The following is a 19,446-nucleotide window of genomic DNA, read 5'->3' on the forward strand; positions in this document are numbered from 1 at the left end:
TAGCCAAATTCATAATTCGATAATTATTGGATAAACTCCGTTCATTATGATTTCATTGCTTTTTCACGAGTATCAGAAACTGTCAGATTTTTTGCGCAGTCACGATAGTAACGATAACTATAATTAACCACAGAATATAATTGCGAGGATAATTATGTTAATTTCAATATGAAAAAGAAATCGACTTAATGATAATTGACTACATAGTAACTATGTATTGCATTTTCTTGATTTTTTTGCATAATGATAGCGATAAAAAATGAAGTTAATGACCTGCGAAGTCAATGAAGTGTAGAGTAATTAACAATCGTTACTTCGTCCCTCATTTCTTTTCCTTTTTATCTTAATTAACTGGCAGTGTGGGCATACTCAGGTAATCAAATACGAATTCACGATAATCCATATTATTCCTCTCCTTTCCTCTTATTTGTATAAAAAATATATTATGAATATTACAGCTCGGAGATAGTAGGGAGATCGGCACAACTGTCCGTTCTGTGAATTAAAAAATATCAATTTCTTATCTGAGAAATACGAAAAAAAATTATACTCTCGTGTGACGGGAAACAAAATATGTACCCGACTTAAAATTGAAGAGAAGTGAAATTATTTGCGATGAGAAATAAAAATAAATAAAGAGCAGTCTCATTTGCATCTTCCTGAATTAAAAACAAAATGCAAAAAAAATCAATCTCGATGATTAATATAGCACACAGTAATAGTTACGATCTTACATTGACTGTAAACGAGATCACAACTTACATTCACTCTTTAATAATTCACTTGTTATTGAAAAACAATGAAAAAATGCTAATCTAATCTGTCCACAGAGGAGGCAACAAATGAACAAACGTCTTCCATGGACAAATTATTTGGTTCGATGTTTGATTGATAGCTTTCAACGATTGTCAATGAGCTTGTTTCCTTTTTTTGTTTTTTTTTTGAAATTTTTTGTAAAACTTTGAATATATGAAGCTGACGAGTCAACTTCAACTTTCTTCATCTATTATACAATAAAAAAAATAATGCCAAATCAGTTTGTAGAGACGCAAAGAATATAATATTGCACATTTACAATTAAAAACTAATCTTTGTGTCTCGTCCGTGATTTGTGACCAGTGTTTTTTTAGTAGGCTAGAAACGATCGGAGGGTTCAAGAGGTAACTTCCTTGTGCTGTTTTCAACTTTTGATATCGAAGAAGAAAATATCTTATGCTAATAACTTATCTAGTTTTGCGTCTTGTCTATCTATCTCTCTCAATAACGTTTTTTTCTTTCTCTCAGACAGTCTAGTACTCAGTCCATATGCCCAATTCCTCAGTCGTATAATTGACTTGTCTCTCACATTTTCCCCATTTTCATTAATGATCATGAAGGATCTGTGATTATTTTTCCGACTGGTGCCTAAAACACATTTCAGGACGAATTTCTTATGCCTAACGTCATGGAGTTCCCTATTTTTCTTTCCACGAACGAAAAAAAAAAGCACTTCTCAGCTTAAAACATGACTGTTTACTTTAATTTGGCCACTAACGTTAGAGTAACATTGTTGGCATATAAGAACTTTTACACATACGATTTTTTCCCAGATAGAATCAACACTGTGGACAGGATTATTTAATCAATTAGACGATTCAAAAGCCATCACAATTTTAGTACATACCGAAAAAGCTGCCTTCTTAGATTAACAATTTCTAAGACGAAACATATCACATATTTAAACGTTCATCACAGCATTTTGGTGTATCAATCCTCAATTTTTTTGCCCTTTTTCAATTTTTTCATAACTCCCCTGCAGTATGCACAATTTCAATAATTAATTTTTTATTCACCCACCACAGGCCGTTTTCTCTGGGTAATAAATAGAAAAAATACAACAATAAATTTTCACGATCTCTCGAATATGATTCTTCAGATTGCAAGTATCCCTAATTCAATAATGCATTAAATACAGAAAGAAAATATCGTCGTGTTATTAAGAATAGACTTCAAGTATAAAACTTGCATTGGAAGTTTTCACAAATTTTTATTTATCTAATTAATGAAGCCGAAGTCTCCAGTACACCAAGACTACCACGAAAGAAAGAGAAAAAAGAAAAAAATGTGTATAAACTATGGTGACACCTATCATCAGATGTTCTGTCATTAATTTGTGACAGATTGTCTCGTAGCATGAATAGCAAAATCTACGAGTGGATTATTAGGTACAGCTATTGGAAGTGGAGCACCTGATGATGTTACGAGCGTTGACAGTGGTTTACACGTAAATTTATCTACCTGTTTTATGGGTAATAATTTAATTGGTACATCGCTCGTTAATCTGACAGTTTCTGACAGTGCTGCTGCTTTCAATTGTATCGCCTTAATCTGATGGACTTTGATACTCGTGACGATGTTGTTACTACTGTTTTTAATGATTTTACTCTCACCAATACCCGGATTGGAAGACTCATCGTAGCCAGAGTCTGATGAGGAATCACTGAACGTTTTTCCAGTTGTTTTTGATGCCTCTGACGATGAATCAACACTGTGTGCTGGACTGGATGAAGCTGCACTGTGAGCTGGGCTTGCTGATGCTGAACTGTGGAATGGACTTGTGTTTGCTGGAACACTTGCTTCACGCTGACGCCTTTCACGAGCCAGGCAACCAGCACAGCGTTTTATTAGCGATGGATCGACGATTATCTCCCCGCAAAGACCTCTGAAAATTTCTCCACAGCAGATTCTCTCCCTGTGGAATAGTTGATGATATTAGTCACTGGATAATTGATGATTTTGATAATCGACTTTTCACATTTAGTTCTCAATTTTTGCGATTTTTTTTTTAAATTTCAAATTAGAAAACTAAATATAAGATAACGGCGGTTCCTTTATTCTCTTTTTTAAATATGAAAGAATGATTGACAAAAGTGGAACAAAGTCGAACGTTCAGCATCGAGGACAATTCCCAATATCTCTTTGTAAATAAAGATATCAAAAATGGAGTTGACAAAAATTCCATTTTACTTGAGTCAACAACTGGAGAATCGAAAAATTGTCCTCAAAATGTTCCCATTAAAAATATTGTGCCCTGACGGTGCTTCCTTCTATGACTTGACAATTTCCCATATTTTTCAACAATAAAATGCATTATAGGGATAAATGTCAACAATAAAATTTACTTTAAAAAATATTCACTGACAGTTTTTGGATAAAAAAACAGTAATGAAAAATATTTATGTCCAACGAGATATGAAATGTGAAGAAATTCAATAGGTAATTTGAAAAATGAATGAAGAAAATACCTCTTGAAGTACGTCATATCAATGAATCCATGGTAGTCGTCTTTCTCTGCTTTACAATCCGTGTCATTAAGTCTTTTGTCTGTTATCATAGTGTCATCACTGCCCTCGGGACTTCCAGCTCGACTCGATCCTTTGCTACCTGTCCCCGTCATTTCCTCATCTGCAAATAGAAAATTCCCATTAATTTGTGTTCTACTTTATCTCCATGGTTCTTAACTATTTTCAATCAGGCTCATGACTCGATTAATGTCTCAACCAATTACATGTGAAGTCAACAGCTGCATAGAATTAGATAAGCTATCTTGAATGAGATGACAATAAGAAATTGGATTTATCGACTGATAAAGAACATTTAATACAGAATCGACGAGAACAAACCATTTAAATCATCGCTCATTGCGGGGCTCTGCTCACGATCCTCATCTTGTTTAGTCGCTGTCTTCTTCCTTGAGAGCTTCTCCATATTCTCCTTCAACTTCTTCTTATTCTTTGACTTGAATTTTGTCAGGGATTTTATTCCCGGTCCTGCTCGTGCATCGACAACCTGTAGCAAACGCAATGCCGTTGATTCGAGATAAAAGAAAATTGAGTTGATAAGAAGTTACGAAACGCTTGCTTACGTGACTCCAATTTCGATTGCTCCCTGCTGGTAGTTTTTTCCATCTTTTCACCAGCAACACACATGCGTTACAGATTTCCCCAGTGCGCCTCTCTTCGAGTAGAAAACAGGGAAAAAAATCCTCTTCATATCGCTTGCTATCGGTGAACCGAGAGCTAAAACAAGGAAAATAAGCAATGTCAGATGCTAAACTATTTCCATGAATAATTTATGCATAATTAATGACCAAACAAGTGAACGAAACAACTTGGAGTATAAGTGCATAGCTAACAAAATATAATGCGTAGATTGCAGGTCGTATCAGTCATATCTTTATTATATCGCTATATCGTCGTATCTATCATCTAGTAACTGATCACCCTCTTATCGTGGTATGATTTAATTAATAAGTTGTGGACATTCACACGAAAAGGAACTACTTTGTCAACACAACGATATGTACACTCTGTAAATATTGATAACAGTCTGCACACAAAATTAGAATTTGGACGAACTACACTAGAATAGTTTATTGCAATTTTACGACTGCAGTGAATTGGTAAACTATGATAAACTCAAAAACTGATTTCATTTGACAGAACTTTTGATTCAATCAATCAAAAAAATTTTTTTTAATCCTAGTTTACCGGTTTATTGATTGTAATTGTAGTTAAATCATAATACTATTTTAATTTTCATGGTTCTAGAGATTCTGATTTAGTTAAAAAAATTTCTCTGAAAATTATTTCAATAATAAATACGTGTGAATTTTCTACTTCTTTTCGTTACATTTTGTTTTGTTTTGTATTACATAACGCGAGTGAAAGGGAACTTGAAAAATTTATGAAAAAAGTCAATTAGTATGCGAATGTTTTTCAATTACCCGTTAACTATTATCTAATGCCTTTAAAAATGCTCTGATCCTATCAGGAGAAGAGATTTTTTTTATAGAGCGCTAATGTCTTTTGGACGATGTTGCTGACGACGTCACCAGTGCAAAGCACCCGTTTCAAATCTTTACTTAATTTGAATTTAATTAATCGCCAAAAATATAGTCTATTAAGAGATCTCCCATGATAACCATCGAGTATACAACAAATTGGACCAAATAGTGGATAAAACGAAAATAATATGTGATTGTTCTCGGTTGTTCGACACTGATACCACAAAATTCAAGTGAATAGATAAAATATTTATGAATTCATATATTTACCTGCTGGATTTGGCTTTGCAGATACAACAACCTGTCGTCGACCGATAAACCTTCGGTTTATGAAAACTGAACATCTTCCTCGCTCTTTCTTCTCTTTTCTACGTCTACGTGCCCCCTAAAATCATAAATAAAAAATCATCAGTCACACCTAATGTAACATAGAAATTACATGAAAATTACGTTGAGTACATTTGGATATGGAATTATTTACGAGTGGCCCTGCCTTGCCCTTGACACAGTTAGCCATCTGCAGTTGGTCTCATTTATACTCTTTGGCAGGCGATGCTATCGTTGAGTCAACATAATCAACCTTCGTTTCAATTTTCATTTTCTCTCTTCTCATTTATTTCGCTAATACCAAACCCATAATTCTCTCTCGCTCTCTTTTTCTCGCAACAATCAGTGGGTCTGCGGATAATAGAGAAAGTGGAGGTGAGTCGATGTCTCGATGACAACGAAATTAATAAAAAGGAAGCCAAGAGGGCAAGTAGTCTAGCTCTTTCGCCCCTGACACAGTTACCCACTAAATGAAACTTTCATTTTCACTTTTACTCCACCTTTGCCTCTCGACAGTCGTCGAGAAAGAAAAAGAAAATAAAATAAGAAATAAATAATATGAAAACTCTCTACACGGAAGTGGTCGAGTATTAACGTAACACGATTTATCCAATCCTTTGCTTTCGAAAATGTACATTTCTTTTTTCTACCGAGGGATGCAGCGAGCAGGGGCCTCTCCATTGATAAGAAGAAATTGACAGCGATGAATCGCGATAATTTCTTATCATGTGTTTTTTTTTCTTCACATACTAGATACCGAAATCTCAGACCCAGCATACACTGTCGCCTGACATTTCATTAGTCATTCAATCAAGTAAATAGTGAGGAAGGTCGTCGGTTTAAATGCATACATGTCATAAACTAATTTCAATATCTTTTCATCCTGTTTTCATCGGCTGAATATTCCACCAACGATCGCTCGAAACTCGCTTCTTATGATCGTACGTATTTTAAAAGCTGTAGAATGTTGTTTTTCGCGCTTCACGTTCAACTTCTTTCTCCCTCTATCCTGCTTCTCAGTCCCTCCCCCCACCCCCTCTGCCGAGCCCCTTCACCTCGCGAATAAATGTATATCGCATATAATGCGTACACAGTTCTGATGCGCCAAAAATAGCTTTCGGGAGGGGAGAGAGATGGAAACGGGGTACATAACATATAAACATATGCGCATATATATGCGAATATATGAGTGCGGGGACTACTGGAGGGGAAGCCCGTATACTGATATAAAAAAAAAACGAAAAAAATACCGAAGTTGAGTCGCCAAGTCGTAAACATGCAGCAGATATGCCAGAGCATTTTATTCTTCTGCCATCCATTTTTTTTTCTCATTTTCTTTCATAAACAGAGAACAGAAGTGAAGGCCGGTCATCACATGTACGTCTGTTTTCGTCGACTGCACAAAAAAAAAAAATGTGAGGGCGAGAGAGGAGATTATTCGGGTGGGAGGTTGACATTTCTGACAATGACAGCAAGCTCAGCCGAGGAATTCAAAGAAAGCAAGCGTAAAAAAATTTTTTTTCCTCCCAGAATTCGAGCAAAAAAAGGGCAACACCGGAGGAGACGTACGCGGGAATGAGGGTACATAACGCTGTTTTGGTACGAAGGGAGTCTTGTAGTTGCAAAAGTGGAGTAGTAGAACGAATGGAGGCGCGAAAGGACTCGAGGAGAGGAATGAGTAGTCCGACGTGCGCAAAGAAACGTCTGACATGGCGCGTGGCACAGCACAGGCCGCCGCCATTGCGGCTTCCCTCGTTTTACCTCAGTCCCCCTTCAGTAACCGTAGCTGTCCTATAAATCATATGTCATTCTCGGTTGAGAATTCCAAAAGGGGGACAACATTTTCTGGAGCACATTGAACGATTATTTGTGACAATGGGTGATACGTTGATTAAATTTATGCTCAATTTTTTAAGAGATAATTTGAGGATTTTACTGATGAATAACTGGTAGGAATGATTTTATTCACTGGCAGGAACACTAACCGCCACGAGCACGCCATGACAGATGATACGGCACGCAAACAAACTAGTTATCCACAACAGCCCCTACCAAATGGCAAACATATCATCCATTATTGTCAGTGATGACGATTATTATCAATGATAATGGCCATTTAAACTCGATAAATATTTTTATAAAATCAATGAGTATGACACGGAGGTAATTGTTCTATGTCTCTCGTCGATGGAAAGCCGATGCTAAATATGCACATGTATATAGACGTTGGACGGTTGCGGCGGCGCGGATTTGAGCAGTTAAAACGTATCCAAATCACACAACTTATTTTTCGCAAAATAATTACAATCGTTCCGCGAATGGTCGGATGATGCGTGTAGATGAATGAAATGATGATTGGCAATGGTGAATAACGATATTACCGAACGTCAACGATGATACTCCAGCACAGCCTGGCAGATAGACACCCTGAGTTTTTCATCAACACCGGACACGACGCTGACATTAATTGCCACTTGTCAGTTATTTACCGCACCAATCATCAATGACAATTTGAAATTTTGATGATCGATTAATTGTCAATGCAATCGATGATTTTTTAGGACCTTTTACACACAATTACTGACACTTAATGTACGTAATATCACAAACGATGTATTCGCTTACCTTTTCAATACAGGTGACGGTCAGTTTTGGAGTGTCTTTCTGCGCAGACTCGGCGCGCAGATGCCCTGAGAGTGTATACAAGGATCAACACAACAACTTGCAGTTGTCAAACGGCGGGCATTATTATTATTTCGTGATTAATGGTGGATTTTTTTCATAATTTAACTTCGTTAGGTGATTTTGGATGTTGTTGGAGGTTTTTTAAACATTTGTTTCTTGTCGATTCGTTTATTATTGAGATTTTCGGCGCCCCCCGGATGTCCACTACGCAACTTCCGGCTTCACTGCGACGCCGCAATGAAGTGACAGTTCGGTATGCAACCACCAGGGTTGGGGCAAAAAATGTGTAAATAAAGAGGACTGCGTTTTGACAATGGACTGTCAGCCGTTCATCTGACGTTAGTCATGCTCACTCCACATGAGTCATTGATCCAAAAATTCTTGGGCCAATGGTCATTGAAAATCACGATTAGTGTATCGTCATTGGGGCAAAGAAGCCGGATTTTACGAGGATTCGGTGATTATTTGGCTTTCTCGGGTGCATGCTTTTGGAGTTTTGAATGCATAGTGAACGCCATCAAGCGGCTGTACCTGTCAACACTGGAGATTTTACTTTTGGAACGGGGGCTCTTTCACGGGGCTTTTCCGTGTCTAGCCCGAAAGTTCATTGACAATAGCCACCTGAAAACAGCTGATTGTTTGACGTTGTTTTTTGTTCCCCCGGTAGAAAATAGAGATAACCGAATTAACGGGTTGACGATATCATGTTAATACTTTATCACGTCATTTGATGATAACGGGTTGCAAGGAAGACACGTAAATAATCGGTGAATCGTGATTGGTTTATGTAAAGAAAACCGGTTTATTGTTTTTTTTTTGTTTTCGTTGTTTTTATTATTTTTTGATCGGTTTGTTGGGGCTTATCATGGCAAGCTCAGTTACGAACAATGGGTATAATTTTAAGGTTGTTCTTTTGGGCGAGGGATGTGTGGGAAAAACCTCGGCTGTACTGAGGTATGTTGAGGACAAGTTCAATGACGAGCATTTGACGACGGTGCAGGTCAGGTCTTTGTTGTTATTGGTATTGATTTTTATTTTTATTTATTCTGTTACGTTTATGAGGTTTTTTTTCTGGTTTCAGGCATCGTTTCTCACGAAGAAGTTGAGTGTCGGTGGGAAGAGGGTGAATTTGGCGATATGGGACACAGCCGGGCAGGAGAAATTCCATGCTTTAGGACCAATTTACTACAGAATGTCGAATGGAGCGATTTTAGTGTACGATATTACGGATGAGAATAGTTTTCAAATGGTGAGAATATTTTTTTTCCCATCCTGACAATTAGTTTGACGATAAATTGGGAATGTCCTGATAAAATTTTATATGACTCTGGTAAAAATCGTGTTCTGGGATAGTGTCGTTGGTTCAGTGTCGTTTTTATCGGATTGAAGTTGATATGTAAACAGAGCTTATCAGGGATTTCCTCGCCCACGAGTAAAAAAGTTATTGAATTGCAAGGGAAAGAGTCTTGGATTGCCCATATTTTAATGTATATTGAATGATAGTAGGGTTTTTAATTAAGATGATTAGGGGGTGGCCAATGAGAACACTCGATTTTTCTCACTGTTGTCATGTCGAATTCATTGATCAATCTCGAGTGAGGTAGGATAATGACAAAGAGATACAATTGTTTTGTCTCTTGGGAGAAAAATACCCCACGTTCTAAACAATTTCATGAGTCACTACAGTTTATAACAACTGTGACATTGTTTAGATGATGTGACAGATTTTTGACTGAGTTAAATATTATCGTAATTATACTTATTATTTCTGTCTTGGATAAACGACTGTCTTTTATAGAGTTTTCTCTCTCTTGCCCTTGACTCTTCGATAAAATGTTAACACCGAAAATTAACGTAAATATTCTTGAACAAATGTGGAACATTTCTGAAGATATCGTCAGAACATTCCCTTTCACGGACTTTAACGTAACATTAGACATTTTGAAAATCAATTATGAAAATCACAATTATGAAAATCAAATCACCCAATATAGGATTCATAATCATCTTTTAACTTCCACTTAATGTTACCAAAACAAAGAATTAATCTCATGTTCGAATCCATTTGCAGCATAATGTCGGAAGATATTATCCAAATTTGAATTTTCAGAATTCAAATTCGGAAATACGGAATTTTGCTGAATTTGAAAATAAATTATACTGGCCTAAATGAATTTGATTCATCACGTTCCAAGAAGTCATTAAAACGCCCACTTTCATGATAATTTATTTTTATTTCAATTTAAGACTTTTTAACCTTCGTCATAAAAACCAAATGAATTAATACAGTTATTGTAATCGTATTTTAACTCAATGTCATTAACAAAACAAAACTTTTGAGCCATGATTGAATTTCTTTGACATATGATATCTGGAAATATCCTCGGAATCATTTGTTGCGAAGATGCAGTGGTTTAAAAAGTTTAAAAATAATCTCAAAAAAATTATACGACAATAATAAAAGTCCCCCAATGAAGTCTTCATATTCATCATTAATCGCACACTTCATTTAGAATTTAGAGTAAAAATCTTCCTTTGCAGGTCAAAAATTGGGTAAAAGAGCTGAAGAAAATGCTGGGCAGTGATATATGTTTAGTCATAGCAGGGAACAAAGTCGATCTTGAGAAAGACCGAAGTGTCTCATTTGAGGAAGCCGAGAGGTGAGTATCCTCAGCGAAGCCATAAAATCCAATAAGTAACCACAAGCACATGCGTCACATAAGTTATCATGTCATTAATTGTCCCAGGTATGCGAAACAAGTGGGCGCTGTTCACTTTCACACGTCAGCCAAGCAGAACCGAAATATCGAGGAAATGTTCCTAGACCTGACGAGAAGAATGATAGCTCATGCAGACGAGACTGAGCAAATGAAGTCCAATCTCAACAGGACTAGTAGCACGCGGAGAAATGTTGTTGTTGTTGAGGATGATGTTGAACAGACACAAACAACAAAGTCATCCTGCTGCGGTGGTTCACATCCCTCATGAATTATCAGTCTCTGTTTTGGAATTGAATTTATATTGAACAGGAGATAAACGATGTATATATTTAGTCACTTTTCTATTTACTGCGGGACTCTGTGAAGTTTATCTTAAATATTCTTTCGTTTCTTATGATTTGAGCAAAGGAATTGCAATGAGATTAATTATTTTGACTTCAACATCGGACTTTGGTTGTCTTCGAGTTTGAGGGAGATGAAATTTTTTTTGGAGGGGAACACGTTCTTTTCAGTTGTAAGAAAAGCAACTGCGAAAATGTATTCGTGAAACCGATAAATCTTCAAGGTTTGCACATCAGAATTGACACAACATTTTTCTGTCACGATGACCGTTTCATACAATGGAGTCCCTTCAGTTTTTGGCTGTTTTTATATTTTGCATTGAAACCTAGTGAAAAGAAATTGTAATCTTCACCGTACTTTTGCATGAAATATGTATTGAATTTATTAAATTGTTATGTATTATCCCAATTACACATTGTGTAATCTGATTTTATTATGGACATTCGTAAATAGTTACTTTTGCCACTGTCTCAGTAAATTAAGCGAGGGCAAACCTATCAGGGTTTGCAGAAGTAGCTACTTTGTTATGTGCACTTTGACAAGTTTAATTCGAAGATGCAGAATCTGAGAAAAACTAAATCCAATAATTTGGGTTTGAGTTTAACGGTCTATCGCTGCTGAATAAAAGAGCATTGCGTAGCAAAGTGGTCAATCACCTCGGTTTCAGTCGATTTTTGTTTAATTCTCAAAGAATATCTCAAAATTTGAGAGCCTTAATTACTGCCATTTCGGTTAAGACCAGTTTCGTAGATTTTCTTTAGGTCTACAAAAATGTCTTGAGTTTCGTTATTTTTCTTAGTATGAAAAATGTTGGTCAGGGAACGACGGAAAACTGGAACTGACTCAACTTGATTGACCACCTCTCTATGTAATTTGAATTATTCTATTTTTATATTTTGTAAACTTGTTTGGAAATGATATCGAACTGAATCTGATAATTGACCAAAGAGATATTCAATTACAGATTCAAGCTACGAAATATGTTATTGAGATGGTAATTTATTATTTCCTGCAATTTGTCGTCTATCGCTCGAGCCGGGGCCATTCATCTTCAAAGTTTCCTTACTTCTCACCCATCAACAGTTTTCATGAAAATTTTAATCAAGCAATAAATAAACAAACAAACAAATTACCCCCTAATTGTCGACGTTGTGGACACGCAATAATTTTCAGCAAAAAATAGAGTAAAGTCAGTCCATTTTTAATTTATTTCAAAAACTAAAAAAAAATTAGTTCAATCCAAAAGTGATTGTTTCAATTTTTTTAACCTAAGACAATGCAAGATAATACATCATCATAATGTATCATTAAATGAAAAGGTCCTCCACACAAAGAGAAATTAGTTTTTTTGAGAAGTCGAAGAAATTCGTGTCTCAAAATTGTCCAAGAAATCCTGCAAAATAAATTATCGTTATAATCATTGTTATTTTCAGTGTGAAATAACGATCGTTTTTAATTTATTTACTGTCTCACTTGTCTTAAAGTCCGATATAATTTGTTGATACCAAAAAGGTAATTTCTCATCTCGAGTAAAATTCAATTTACTTGTTCTGAGCTCTTGAATCTCAATTATAAAACATTTTAACGGAAAATCCTTTTGAATTGCTTCATAAAATTCCTTTGGGTAAAATATATTTTTGTTTACCTTGGGATATTGTATGCTTGGTAATTTCCAAGTTATGAATTCTTATTTATTGGGACTAGTTCGATGTACTTCTAAAAAAATCTGTCGTCTAAGCGTAAAGTGTATATAACAGGTCATTTGTTTATAAAAATGCACTCTTTATATTACAGGACGGCCTAATTTGAAGACGTAACGAAAGCCAAAATAACAGAGAAAGTGGTGTCCTATTTGGTTCATTACGTCACGAATGATTTTGCAAAAGGGTCACCAAAGGTTATCAAATATTAATATATGCGTTGATTGAAATTATCGAAAAAATCATGTAACTTGTTTTTGTAATGTAGATTTGAGAACAACTCCCATGCAGACTGCCAAAAAAAATATATATATATTGATGAATGCTTTGATGAGTTAAATGACCTGGAACCGGCTATTGACGGAGATAACTGATCACTGCATTAACTAATTAATGGATGATGTATCGTTTCAGCTAATATGAGTAATATACAAGGAACATTGAGGATCTCTGGAATAACAATCAAACAATGTTAGAAAAATTATCAGTGATGCATCGTTTAATTCTGTGTATGAGACAGAGTCCTATTATAATTACAATGTGCAATAAATAAGTCGTAATTGAATTGTGAAGTCTAAATTTTATTTCAATGATTGGTGGCATCGATGACACTCCCACTCACTGATAATGGATTATGTTACACATATCCAACTAGTTATAAATATACATATTTTTTTTTTTTCGTTTTATTATTGCATTAAACCTTCGATTAGAGACATAAATTAATAAAAAGAACGTTCGAGAATATGTGATTCTTTGCTTTAAGAACAGATATGTTAACACAAATAATTAGAATAGTGTAATTGGTTTTGCATGTGTAATAGTTTTGAACACATAGTAACCAGTCTGAATGTTCAATCCCATCGCTGGCTTTCATGAAAAAATTTACCAATTGAATTTTTTATTCTTTTACCTAAATTCTAGATTTTATCATTTCTCTATACATTTAAATCAATTATATTTACAAATATTTTTATCAATTAAGAAGATATGACCGGTAATTTAAAAACCCATTCTATACACATTATATTTTATTTTTAATGGCCGGTATTAGTTGCAACGAGTTTGAGACCTCTCGTACGGTGAAAAAGTCACGGAATGTTTGAATAAACAGTTTTTCCCATTATTTTTCAGTTTCGTTATTTTCTTTTTTTTTGAGTCGTTAGTGGACTTGAAGAATGGTTTTTATTACAAAAAAAAATCATTTACTCACTCGATTACTAGAATTAGTGCGATTCTCTAAGGCATCTCGTTAATAAAAGTATCAATTATTAAATTTTTCATTCTTTCTCTTCTTTCATGTGTTTTTTTTTTCATTGTTCCACTTTTTGTGTCTTCAAAGTAAGCTATTTTCTTCTGTTTTCCTACAATTAAAGGTATGACGTTTTCTTCATCTTTGGTATACAATCAGAAAAATTCAGTATAAATATTTTGACACCTTTTTTTTAAAAAAAAAAAGATAATAATCATCTCCTTTGTTTTATCATTTTTCACATTGTTCCAATTGTGCTTTCTGTTGTGACTAGGTTCCTGTATTAGTATTAGGACATCATTGGAGAGTATTATTTAGTTATAAAAATGAAGGGAACTATGCTTCAAAATTATCATCACAACTTCCGACAACAACGTCAACATATTTTTTTTTTCTCGTATTAAATTTTCTCAGGGGAGTTGTAGCCATCAAATACTGACTCCAGGAGTTTTTAACAGTTTAAATGATCTTCGCAGTTAGGCCACGAAATGATAAACTCAATTCAGGGATGGGGGATATTTTTTGTTTATATGATGAATATCTTGTCTTGATAGGCGAATAGGAAATCAATGAATTGATTTATTGGTCCTATTGCTGATAGGGATGTTCCTACTGATGATGGAGCTCTTACCAAATTTGGGCCAAATACAACGGCTAGATTGCTCGATGTCATTTTGTTTAAATCAGATCTGTCCATTACCTGTTGAATGAATACCAATCATGATGTGTTAGTCGGTGTATCTGAAGGATATTATACTGATAATTGGAGAATCTTACCCTGGATAAGAACTGCACTATGTACTTGAGCAGTTGGTAATTATCTTCTGGTAATTTTTCGAGGACGAGGATCTTCACTTTTCGTGGTCGTTCATCCTTCGATAATGCTAAATAATTAAAAAACAATGATTAGTTAAAAAATAAACAAAACCTCAAATAAAAACGAATTACGAATGAATTGAAAATGTAGAAAGTTCTGGAATTCAAACTTTTAGTTACAAAAATACGTTTAGACGTTTCCATTTGAAGTTATTGTGATGCAAACGATAAATTCCATCTTTAGGACTACCTATTCGTTATTCTACACTACTGTATGTGAATTCTATAAAAAATAGTGATAAAATATTTGAATAGAACACTAGTTGGAGATAAAATAGCAATCAATAGAAAATTCAAATCTCGTTGATTTCATTTCGCCATTCCACCTCACAATTGATGCCAATAAATTACTGTAATGATTACGAGTGATAGTTACATTGGAACTGTGTGATTTCATCATACAGCTCATAAGTCATTAGCGGTTCGTCGAGCTCCCTCAAAAAAGTCTTTAAAAGTACAGCAGCAATATGTGGATCCCCTCGAAAATTAACAGGCAATCCATGATTGCACTGATTCTGCAATTCCTTGACAACAGCAACATTCGCTGATCTTCGAAAAATGCCCTCAGTCTCTAATGCATCAGGTGTATCAAGAAACTCCACACATTGTCTCACAATTGGTGGAATAGGATCGCCCCCATTGTTCTCTTTGATAAACTGCAAACTGGCACCAAATTGAGTTGTAGCAATTGGCGTTGCGACGGAACTCGATGGTGGACTCGTTGATAGATTTTTTCTTGTCTTCAGCATTAATTGCTCATCGTGCTCCAGCACTTGTTGTGGAATGATAAGTTGATCCAAATTTATATGGGTAGCCAATTCATCGAGGTAATTCACGTACATCATTTTTCTTCCAAATTTAGCACTAGAAAAAAATCAAAAAATTTAATGTAATTAATTTATTTTGTGATCAGCTTCCACACGAACGAATTCAGATAGATTCATCAAACTGTTAATTCTAATTCAATCGCATACGTGAAGGCTCTTGAAGAATTTCCGGAAACCTCTTCACCACGAGGATATTTATAAAATCATCAGCAGGCAGAGGTTTTCATCTATTTCCATCATCTCACAAGTGAGTACAGGAATATGAAGAATAATTACCTAATAGCTGGCTTAAAAATCTGCCACACAATCCTAATGAAGTTAGTGGGATGAACTAAATACAGTGCTTTCAGATTTTTCTTATATTTTCTATCAAATGCCTTGTACGCCTGCCACAGCCATGACAATGGTGGTTTATTCTTCGATGTCAGACCATGATGAAAATAAACTAAACTGTAGTCCTGCTCGACAAACGTATCCAATGTGTGTGTGAGATATCTGCAACATTAGATATCAGTATTATTTAAAAATTCGTCATTTATCAGGAGTTGAACAAGACAGCAGTCAAAAAATTGTAGAAAAAGATGAGACGAGCCTAATGTCTCCCTACAATCATGACCGTTTGTATTTGTCATATTGAATCTCCAATCTTTCAGAATATTTGACAGTTGCTTTCTAATGGTATCAGTATTCCATGTATATTCTTTGTCATCGTAAAAAAGCAGAAAACTGACTTCAAACCGATTTTTTCGGTGCGACGATACCAATGAAAACGTTTACTTTCACTTCTTTATCACGTATGATATAAAAATCTCAAATCTGTGAATTTTTTATCAAGATTTTCTGAAGTACACAATCAAATTCCATCTGCCCGGTTCACTCAGTGCTTTACTCGATACAACAGTTATTTGTTTCATACATGTAGGTAACAGACAAATAATCAAAAAATTATCGGTTGAGTACCGAGTCGATTCGTCAAATTGTGTAATTCTGTTGGTTGAAATTTCACCAGCAAAAGTTATCCTGATAATTGCTATTGTTCTACTAAAAAAATAGTCAATTAACTGTGAAATTGTTGAGACACTAATGCCCTTCCAGCAATTGACCTGTTGCCCCAAATCTAATTATGAATTATTATCGTGAATGATATGATGAAAAGAGACACGATACACTAATCTATTTATTAGTCCTCCCCATGCGCCCCCAACCCTCAAAATCTCTGTATCAACCAACCGAAGTAGCTTGGCGTGATTGAAGACCTCCTTTCCCACAGCAGGGAGTTTGCATGCTGACACGACAATCACCTTCCGTCCAGCACTATCATCGCCCACGACTTCCACAATGCCAAGCCTTGCAATATCGTGATAGTCCTCCTCGTCAGCCAGCTCTTCATCCAGAGCGGCCAAATCTTCCGCTGGAAAAAATCAGGGAGACCATAAAAATCGTGTCAATGGTCAGGGGCCTTGACATTTAAATATCAAACTCACCGTTCTCTATCACGGGGGCGTCCACCAATGCTTCCTCAAAGTTTTCTTCTATCGTACCATCGCTCACTGGACTCTCCAAGTAGTCAACAACTGTCCCTGTCCCAGCTATACTCAACTCCAACTTCTCTTCCAGCAGTTGTGTTGCTTAACAAAAAAAAATCAACCCACCTATCGATTTATCACTTTTCTTTTGTCGGCGAGACACTGATTTACGATGTGGCAATGATGTCACCAATATTATTCCTTACCATTATTCGCAGGTGCTTGTAGTTCAGTGTCGTCAAACTCTAAATTTGGCTCGTAGTCGTGATAATCAGAGAGACTTGGATATGGATCTTCAACGTCATTCGATATACCTTAACAATAATAAGGATAATTGATAATGAATAAATTATTAAGCCGAGAAAGGATGAATTTGAAATGATAAATAGGTGGGAGCAGGTTGTATGTGTCATAATAAATAGTCGTTTTATTGTACGTGTGTTTGTGTTTATGGTTTACACACATTACCTGTCAAAGCTCTCGCTGGACTTGGTGACGGTTGATAATCAGCTTCCATATTTTTCTTACTGCGTGGATGATTTTAATGGTTAAATTTAATCAGTGCAATTGTTGCAATTGCCGAATAACAAACCACCGCCCTGTTTGCATGTCCACAGGCCCTCCTATCGCCAACGTAACAACATTATTTCTGTTGCGGTGGAGAGTTGGCGGACGATAGAAAACTCTTTCGACAATATATCACTGTAAGACACAAATACAGACTCAAGTGAGCTGCGTCAAAATTTTTTACGGGTGTCGTTTGGGTTGACAACTGACTGAGTGGCGCTAGTGGTGCGAGTTTGTGTTATAAGTCGACCGTCGGTAACACTGGCTAGCTGTAAGTAGTGACAATAAATATAATTATATAGAAGGACAAACTCATGTGCATGTTTGACCCGGTACTGCCAAAGAGGATTGATTGAAGTAGAGACTCCGTTCTGGGGGTTTGAGTGACACAGCGACATTGTAGTACCTCACCCCAGAAGAGGTAGGGCACCACACACAATGCTGGGGTGTCTGCCCGTCAGCGGACTCAACAATTCTTCAGTAGCAGTCCAGCAGCTGGAGTGCTATGAGTCTACGAGTCCCTCTGACAGCTGGAGTCCAGCAGGACTCGTTAAAAATCGGGATGTAGTCCTCTGCGTCACTGAAACGTTTTTTTTCTATTGAAATTAGGTAACATGAGGATGAGCAGAAAGAAGGATATGAGGATGCTTCATTTAAAATTGAGGAAGTTGGGAAGACGTCATTCCAAACCCAACTACCGGGTCCGGTCCTACAATTTTTTTTTATTGCAAATAATTCTTAATCCCTATCCTACGACACAAGATCTTCACTTCCCGAGTTTCTTTGAAACAGTGAATCGAGAAATCATTCGATTGTTCTGTCAAAAAGTTAAAAAAAATGGCAGACACCCCAGCATTGCGTGTGGCGTCGTCTCTTCTGGGGGAGGTACTACGATGCTGCTGGCGTCACTCGAACCCCCAGAACTGAGCCTCTACTTCAGTCAATCCTCTCTGCCACCCTGTATCATACCTTATGTGTCAAAGGACTACTCAGCACCACGTACGGCATCTCGAAGTACTTGTCGACTATTCTGGCCAACGATGATAGGCTACAGAAGAGGCTCGCGCCCATGTTAGTAATAAATCCGGACGTTGAAGGCGCCACAGCTCATTCTGGCAGCTGAAAGCAAAAAAAAAAATCGTCTGTAGATAGCAGGCAGATAATTTCTTTTGGTAAAATTAACCAATGGCATCGTTTCCACAAGGTTTGGAGCCGTTTGTACTGGGCTTTTAATATTTCGTTACTGTCTCATTTAATTTTAAATAAATAATTAAAAATCCATTATATGAATTTTCAGAGCGTCAAGATCCCAACAGAAAAAAATTTATTCTTCGAATCCATTTCCTGGAATTTCCCCGGTAGAAAAGGAGTCGGATTGCATTTCGATTATAACTCTCGGTGTCAGTATCGGTTTATAAGTCTTATCGATACAGCAACCGTACACTTTTGGGAACGTTCAATCGTCTCCAAGACGTCATCCGTCCTCAATAATTTTTATTCTGTCGATTGATTTTATTTATTTAACGAGCTATAACACCCAGTCTTTATGAATGTGTCAAGCCAGATTATTTAGAGTTCTTTTCCTGGTATTCAAAATTAACAATCGAAATAAATAAATATTATTTTCACGTCATGTAATTTTTTTTTACTGGTAAATACTACCACGCGGATACATTTAGCAATAATCTATTCTGTGCAAGGTCCCACGCGCTTACTCGTGCATAAGTTTCAAAATACTATTAATAAAATTAGTTTTTGTATTGGGGGAGGAGGGGATGGATGTTGAATAGAGCCAAATG

General features: G+C 36.0%; 3 protein-coding genes across 9 annotated transcripts; 1 reads left to right on the forward strand and 2 right to left on the reverse strand.

Moving 5' to 3' along the window:
• Positions 1 to 388: 388 nt before the first annotated feature.
• Positions 389 to 7,933, reverse strand: LOC135167181 (uncharacterized protein). Of its 6 annotated transcripts, none has more exons than XM_064130108.1 (7): positions 7,778 to 7,933; positions 5,285 to 5,503; positions 5,096 to 5,210; positions 3,905 to 4,058; positions 3,663 to 3,828; positions 3,285 to 3,444; positions 389 to 2,731 (listed from the first exon to the last, which is right to left on the reverse strand). In XM_064130108.1, exons 3-7 carry the CDS (start codon positions 5,167 to 5,169, stop codon positions 2,146 to 2,148), a joined length of 1,140 nt encoding a protein of 379 aa, XP_063986178.1. In that variant the 5' UTR covers positions 5,170 to 5,210; positions 5,285 to 5,503; positions 7,778 to 7,933; the 3' UTR covers positions 389 to 2,145. The 6 variants fall into 6 exon arrangements, with proteins under 6 accessions (XP_063986178.1, XP_063986177.1, XP_063986180.1 ...); XM_064130107.1 differs by lacking the exon at positions 7,778 to 7,933 and adding an exon at positions 7,534 to 7,766; XM_064130110.1 differs by lacking the exon at positions 5,285 to 5,503.
• Positions 7,934 to 8,183: 250 nt separating this feature from the next.
• On the forward strand, positions 8,184 to 11,310 carry LOC135167185 (ras-related protein Rab-21). The gene is made up of 4 exons (XM_064130116.1): positions 8,184 to 8,837; positions 8,919 to 9,086; positions 10,379 to 10,497; positions 10,585 to 11,310. Exons 1-4 carry the CDS (start codon positions 8,703 to 8,705, stop codon positions 10,823 to 10,825), a joined length of 663 nt encoding a protein of 220 aa, XP_063986186.1. The 5' UTR covers positions 8,184 to 8,702; the 3' UTR covers positions 10,826 to 11,310.
• A 771-nt stretch (positions 11,311 to 12,081) lies between these two features.
• LOC135167180 (rho GTPase-activating protein 1) lies at positions 12,082 to 17,879 on the reverse strand. 2 transcript variants are annotated; one of them, XM_064130105.1, is made up of 9 exons: positions 17,549 to 17,879; positions 17,287 to 17,394; positions 17,039 to 17,182; positions 16,785 to 16,965; positions 15,831 to 16,049; positions 15,104 to 15,591; positions 14,629 to 14,735; positions 14,483 to 14,551; positions 12,082 to 12,292 (listed from the first exon to the last, which is right to left on the reverse strand). In XM_064130105.1, exons 1-9 carry the CDS (start codon positions 17,595 to 17,597, stop codon positions 12,239 to 12,241), a joined length of 1,419 nt encoding a protein of 472 aa, XP_063986175.1. In that variant the 5' UTR covers positions 17,598 to 17,879; the 3' UTR covers positions 12,082 to 12,238. The 2 variants fall into 2 exon arrangements, with proteins under 2 accessions (XP_063986175.1, XP_063986174.1); XM_064130104.1 differs by lacking the exon at positions 12,082 to 12,292 and having other exon boundaries at positions 13,160 to 14,551; positions 17,549 to 17,873.
• Between the last annotated feature and the right edge of the window lie 1,567 nt (positions 17,880 to 19,446).

Source organism: Diachasmimorpha longicaudata, chromosome 11 (genome assembly GCF_034640455.1).
Source record: "Diachasmimorpha longicaudata isolate KC_UGA_2023 chromosome 11, iyDiaLong2, whole genome shotgun sequence".
NCBI lineage: Eukaryota > Metazoa > Arthropoda > Insecta > Hymenoptera > Braconidae > Diachasmimorpha > Diachasmimorpha longicaudata.